This window comes from Athene cunicularia (assembly GCF_003259725.1).
Source record: "Athene cunicularia isolate RWA chromosome 1 unlocalized genomic scaffold, athCun1 chr1_part1, whole genome shotgun sequence".
Lineage (NCBI taxonomy): Eukaryota > Metazoa > Chordata > Aves > Strigiformes > Strigidae > Athene > Athene cunicularia.
In genome coordinates this window covers 65,973,837-65,980,829 of record NW_020799091.1, presented here as the reverse complement: position 1 = coordinate 65,980,829, position 6,993 = coordinate 65,973,837, and the positions used below count along the sequence as shown (strand labels likewise).

The 6,993-nt window shown below is 39.3% G+C and overlaps 1 protein-coding gene across 2 annotated transcripts in view; it reads right to left on the bottom strand.

Annotated features, from left to right (window-relative positions):
• Nucleotides 1-426: 426 nt before the first annotated feature.
• The window catches only part of UXS1 (UDP-glucuronate decarboxylase 1), a 59,794-nt gene continuing 53,227 nt past the window's right edge, over nucleotides 427-6,993 (bottom strand). For both annotated transcript variants that reach the window (XM_026843553.1, XM_026843561.1), the window contains 3 exons: nucleotides 6,306-6,363; nucleotides 3,258-3,361; nucleotides 427-1,262 (listed from right to left, as the gene is read on the bottom strand). In XM_026843553.1, coding sequence (XP_026699354.1) covers nucleotides 1,131-1,262; nucleotides 3,258-3,361; nucleotides 6,306-6,363 — 294 coding nt within the window. In that variant the 3' untranslated portion in view covers nucleotides 427-1,130. The remainder of the gene's footprint in view (nucleotides 1,263-3,257; nucleotides 3,362-6,305; nucleotides 6,364-6,993) is intronic.

Below are 6,993 nucleotides of genomic sequence, written 5' to 3'. Positions count from 1 at the left end.
GCCAATCTCCCCTTATCCAGTCTTCGGTATTAAAAATAAAGGGTAACTATTAAATATAAGGCAAATTGGATTTTTTTGTTTAGGTTTTTTTTTGTTAAGACGACAGGCACAGTTATCAAGGCTGAAAGAACTTACTGGCAATACAGTAACTGCTTAAAAAAGAAACTTTTACTCTGTTAGAGAGGCTGAAGTTAGACTCCTTCACTATCGACTACCTGAACTAGAATAAATCATGATGGTTTTGTCCAATCCACTTCAACAAACATCCTGCAGCTCTTCCTGTGTCTCTATGAAGAAACAAGCGATGAAAGACCAAAGTTATTAACTTTGAGCCTATTATTTATAGACTGTTACTATCTAATTAATATACAATAAATGCAGAGATGTATAATGCTGGAAGTGCCCACAGTGAAAACCTCAAACAAGTAAATAGAAGTTTCAATATTTTATTAAAATAGCATATTCAACCACTGTAACCAATAATACATTAACTTTATTCCCAGAGTACGCACAACACAGTAGTGATTCAAAATATCCTTATCCATGGTAATCAATGAAAATATCTCAAATTCAAGTGTACAACTAAAACTAAACCTTTGAAAAGATATCTCCTTTAAAGAATACATAAAGCTCTCATACAGAATTCTTTTAAACTCTTCTATACTTAGATGTCAGTGTCTCTCACCTGACAATACCACTAGCTTTTTTCTTATGCATAGTAGAACATCTCATATTTTATAGTACCCATTTTATAAATAAATTGGCATTTTCCATCCCATTTGTGTTTATCTTCAGCTTCACAAAGAAACCAGTAAATAAAACTGTCAAGGACAGTCACAACAAAATGATCTCACAGCAAGATATAAAACTTGAAGATACTAAAAGATGCTTCTACTCTATTTTACATAAAAAGACAGATTTAAAAAGTGCAAGGCAAGATTTGCAGGGGAAGGGGAATATTTGTTTGTTATTTTTAGGCACATCCACTTCTTTAAAGCAAGCTTCAGAATGAAATTCCAGTTTGTTCTTCATGATACCTGTTTCAAAGTCTCTCTCAAAAAAAAACAAGAAGAAAAAAAATTACATCCGTCAAATGTCAAGCAGGGAATTTCCTGTCCAACTAATAGTCTTCAGTTATGTCTTGTTCTTCCTTTTTTCATCCTTGCGGGTTTTGGCTTGGGAATATACTGGTTGTTTGCCTGATACTCAAGTTCTTTACGGAAGTAATGAATTGCTTTATTCAGACCTTCTTCCAGTGGTACCTGTTCCCAAAAGTTAGGACAGAATCGTATCACTCTAAGTTGACATCAAGCTCTTTTCACAACAGTATCTTTTTTAATACAGCTATCAACAGACTGCTACGAAGTCTTGTTCTTAGCCAATATAAGTATTAACAGCACCACATACTGGTAACAACTCTGTACTGCTAATGCATGTTACCTTTTAAAACATCAGCTATATTTTCTGACATAGTAAGTAAAAAACCCCAACAAATTTATATCTCATCTGATAGTTATGATTGATCTGTTTAGTGCCAAAACAAACGTACGTAATTCTACTTTCAATTTCTAATACATCGGAAGAGACAGGCACACAGAAATTTAAGCCCCTTCTGGTTTTAATAATTAAAGATCCTCTTTCACAGCATGTCACAGAATGGTATATACCACGGAAAGGCATAAAGGTAGGTTTTTTATTAGTTTTTATTTCTTCAGTGCTCTGGTGATATACAGAAAAAGGGATACAAATTATCATCCAGTATCTCATTTGATATTCTTAAATCCTGTTCAAATAATTGTAATTCTTCATATTCTATGCCTGTATTTAAACACTACGATTTGGAGACAGGAACAACAGAAATACTACCTACTTTTTTCAGGAGCCATATGCTCTGACATGCTTGTGCTGATACCATCATCAACACAGGAGGATAAAATAGCAGCACAAAAACTATTTACCTTGATGTAACAACACGGTACTGCTACTTCAGAGTAAGTTTTGTTACTGACTGTGCCAAACACAGAAGGTCAGAAGTACAAAAGTCAACTGTTTTAAACCTTTTGTGATGGTAACACTTGCCATTGTCCTTATGCTTTCAGGCAGTCTAATACCAGGTGTCTTTGTGAATCCTTTCAGAAGGGTCTGGAGATACCTTTTTCTATTAATAGGCTTACATTTACTAGATGTTTCCTGGAAAGATTTTTGTCTGCAAATCTATAAAAGCCTACAAACCACTGCACTAGCTAGAATGGGGAGATGGCTAAGAAAGTCACACCTTTTCTGGGCATTAAGTAGACTTTACCTTCCCATACAAACCAGTTCTTATCAGCTATGGCTGGCTTTACATAGTTAACTTCACCAAAAAGGTGGAGAAATGAAAAAACAGCAACCACAGGCATTTCGCATTTCTTGCATATTAGCTGTGTGTAACAACCACAATCCTAGTATTACCTCAGATGGCTGGTAACTAGGCTTTAGAGGTGGACAGACATTATTGTGGGTGGTGAGATGTTAGACTAACCCTGATTATCAACACATGGAACAAGCCCTGAACATCTCTATGTATGGTACCTGTAGTCCAAAACAAGGGCTTCTTATTCTGGTTTACCTCAGTCTACCAGAATAAAAAAAAGTGTCATCTCTGCCTATCTTCTGTTTTGCCCAAGTTTCACATTTCCCTTTAAGCAAACTCTAAAAACCAGAACATTTTCATGGTGCTCATATTTCTCGGTATTAATCCTAACAAACTTTTTGGTAACAGAGATGCTACAGATAATCTTAAAAATAGTTATAAAATTTTAATTAAAGCAATTTTTTTCCTTCCATAATGCATGTTACCACAGAGAAAGAGGAATGAAGATTGCAGCAACAGCAAACTCATTACCTCTCGTAACAACGTGCCACGTATTTCAAAGGATTTATTGGCCTTACAGAAAGGTAGACACTTCATAATATGCATGTGAAAAAGTTAAAACATCTATCCTAACAATGTCTACATAAGTCTATTACAAATGCTAACGCTAATCTGGTCTTATGTATGGCACAGGCCATACAATCCTACCTATCAGTTCTTGAATCATGAGCTAAGGCAACGTAAAAGAGACAGCCTTTTAAACAACTGTCCTGGTAATTGTGTTAAGCAGATATTCCAGTAACTGAAACATACTATTATGATGTAGTCCTTCCCCATCCCCCTCTGCCTCCCTGTGTTTGGTTTTTTTTTTTACACACAACAAGAGTAACACAGCTGTACATACCACGGGCTCCCAGCCAAGCAGTAACTTGGCTTTTCTGATGTCAGGTTTTCTTTTCTGAGGGTCATCCTGTGCTTCTGAGAGAAACTGGATTTCACTCCCACTGCCTATTAAACAAGAGACTGTGCATTATCATCTGCAATTTACTATGCTTTGCATTTACATCTTTCCTACCTATTGGATCATCAGGTTTTTCTGCAGCTTTCTGCTTCATAATTCTACCACTGAAACGCCTTCCACAGACAGCTGCACTGCATGCAGCAGCTGGGTGAAACAGCTGCTCCACAGCAACAAGGATTCACAAAGATTTCACAAAAAGGAAGTCACACTTGACCAGTTTTATAACTTTCTACGATGAAATGACTGTTTCAGTAGCCCAGGGCAGAGCAGTGGATATCATCTACCTTGACTTCAGTGAGGCTTTTGACACTGTCTCTCATCCTTAATGAGGGCTGGATGAGCAATGAGGTGGATTGAAAACTAGGTGCACAGCCAGGCCTAGAGGTGATCATTTGGAGGCTGGTAACTAGTGGTATAGCCCAGGGGTCAATACTGGATCAATACTGAATTGCTGATACACCAGAAGGCTGTGCTGCCATCCAGCGGGACCTCGAGAAAAACGCTGACAGGAGCCTCATGAGGTTCAACAAGGAGAAGTATGAAGTCCTGCACCTGGGGAGGAACAACCCCGGGCAAAAGTACAGACTGGGGGCCAACCAGCTGAAAGGCAGCTTGGCAGGAAAGGACCTGGGGGTCCTGGTGGACACCAAGTTGAGTATGAGTCAGCAATGTGCCCTTGCCGCAAAGGCAGCAAATGGTATTCTGAGCTGCAGCAGGACAAATCACAGAATTGTCTAGGTTGGAAAAGACCTCGAAGATCATCCAGTCCAACCGTCAACCTAACATTAACAGTTCCAAACTACACCATATCCCTCAGCGCTATGTCGACTCTACTCTTAAACACCTCCAGGGATGGGGACTTCACTTACCTCCGTGGGCAGCCCATTCCAACACCTAACAACCTGTTCTGCAAATAAATGTTTCCTAATATCTAGTCTAAATGATCTTTCCTCTCTACTTAGCACTGGTGAGATATACCTGGAGGGCTGGGTCCAGTTCTGGGCTCCGTAGTACAAGACAGAGACATGGACATATTAGAGAGAGACCAGCAAAGGGCCACAGAGATGATGAAGGGGCTGGAGCACCTCTCCTGTGAGGACAGGCTCAGAGAGCTGGGACTGTTCAGTCTGGAGAAGACAAGGCTCGGGGGGATTTTATCCACATGTGTAAATACCTGACGGGGGAATAAAGGAATAAAATTCCTTTGGCAGAAGAGTGCAGGCCACAGTTTGCTTTCACGTGGAGGGGTGTCCAGTATACCTGGAATTGACTGCCCCAGGGGTGGAAGCACAGCCCCACTATTTGTCATGGACTAATTCAAACTGCACTGGAAAAGGGTGATGCCCCTGAACATCTCCAATACATTGATGACATCACTGTGTGGGGCAATGAGGCAGAAGTGTTCAGGAAAGGACAAAGAGTAACTGAGATTCTTCTGAGAGCTGGGTTTGCCATAAAGAAAAGCAAGGTCAAGGGAGGTGATCTCAGTCTTCCTGTATCTGGGAGATCTGGGAGCCAGGCTTTTTTCAGAGGTGCCCAGTGATGAGACAAGAGGCAGCAGGCACAAACTGAAACACAGGAGGTTTTCCTTCTGAACACAGGAAATGCTATTTTACTGTGAGTGTGACAGAGCACTAGCACAGGTTGCCCAGTGAGGCTATGGAGTCTCCATCCTTGGGGATATTCAAAAGAAGTCTGGACATGGTTCTGGGCCACTGCCAGCTGTAGGTGGCACTGCTTGAGCAGGGGGGTTGGACCAAATGACCTCCAGAGGCCCCTTCCAACCTCAACCACTCTGTGATTCTGGTAGCTCTTTTGCATTGTAAAAGGACTTTACTTCCTCTTTGCTCATACTCTTCAGTCTGATTTCAATAGCTGACATAATACTTGCCTTTCCTTGTGACAATACACAGAAACAGGACAATTTCTCTAACCAAATCTAGCAAATATATGCCATGTTACTGTGGGATTTTATGAATGAAGAACTGAACCGCCTTTCCGGGTGGACTGAAACAGATCAAGTTGCTTGTGAACAGACAAATGGAGGTAATAATTATTCTATGTGCCTAATGGCTTTTTGGTGATGTGATTTTCAATTTCCTTCCCTGATCTGTGGATTCATAGCAGTCTTCCAGAGGGGACAATCCTCTGCTAGAAACATCATATGCATCAGCTTTTTTACTGTATGTTTGAACTTGCCTTCTTCAGATCCTTCAGAAGCACTTCTGGAATCTATGGACTAAAAACCCTTGGCTAATGGCATCAGTATGTTTCATCTCATTAGGAAGCTGCACTAGAAGAATAAGCACAGCTCTTCACTTCCATTCTTGAGAGCTCTGATTTGCTACAGGTACCAAAGCAAGAACGAAGAGAAAGCCACAGTGTTTTGTTTTTTTTACCAGCCACATTCAAGGGAGGTGCTGACAGCCCTTGCAAGAGCCATTGGTAGATCAGTGAAAAAGTACAGGAAGACCGTCACTACAGCATGAGGTTTTTAATGGTAGTGGGAGAACTGCCTACATAATGTGAAGATCCACCTTGCTGAAGTATTTGTATTTCAGCTAAGATGTTACGCGAGACATTTTCATTCATATGTTTTACATTTCATTTATGTATTGTCCTGGGGTCAAAACAAAGCTAAAAAAAATGCATAAACATCATATAAAATAATGGGTATAGATTGCACAGATACATAGAAGGAATGTATTTATTCTACTGTTCATGCAATATTTTACATGTAATTGAGAGGATTTGGATTATCTTATTAATATTTAACTAGATCAGGATACAATTAAATGCCTTTGATAAAGTTACTAAGAAACCCAAAGACCAATTAAATGATCCCTATATTACACACACTAATCAAATAATAATCATCTAATGACAATAAGTTCTTCATAAGCTTTACTAAGAATTACTTATCATACTCACCAACAAGTTTTTTAATTAACTGAGCAAATTCTAGGATCGTGTGCTCTTCTGGGTTTCCCTAAAAATAGAAGAGATATTCATTACAATAACAATTAAACACCTTACAACATGCAAGCTTTCTGACATGAGACGATTCTAACAGGGCCATGTTAAACTCTGAAAAAGCTAAACATTATGATTTATTCCTACTCTGATGAAAACAAATGTAACTTTGACAAGCTCTATACTCATTAGAAAAGTTGCCCTCCATTACATTTGCCTGTAATTCAGTGTATGTAGGGGGATGCCCAAAAAAATCGTCTGTAAAGAATGGGCAAATGCAGCTCAATCACAGTAAAGGCATTTGCCATTTAGCAGCCCACACAGCCACATCATCAGTTTGTCATCTGGATTCAAGAACTTTGTTGAGTTGAGGACAGACAATGCAATGAAGAAGTGTGCTAAATCCTCAGTTCATCCAAAGTTAGGAACCCAAACTAATTTAGCTGCAAACAATTGATTCCATATTTACTATGGCTTATATATCACTATGTATAAAGGCTACTTGCTTTCCTATACAATATTCCTTTTCTTAATTCTCTACTTTTTTAACCAACTTGCACATGAACTCAGGACAAAATGCTGAAAGCCTCCTGTTAGCACTAGCTCACCTTCATGAGACTCAATTCCCTCCATCCCTAGCTTTCCT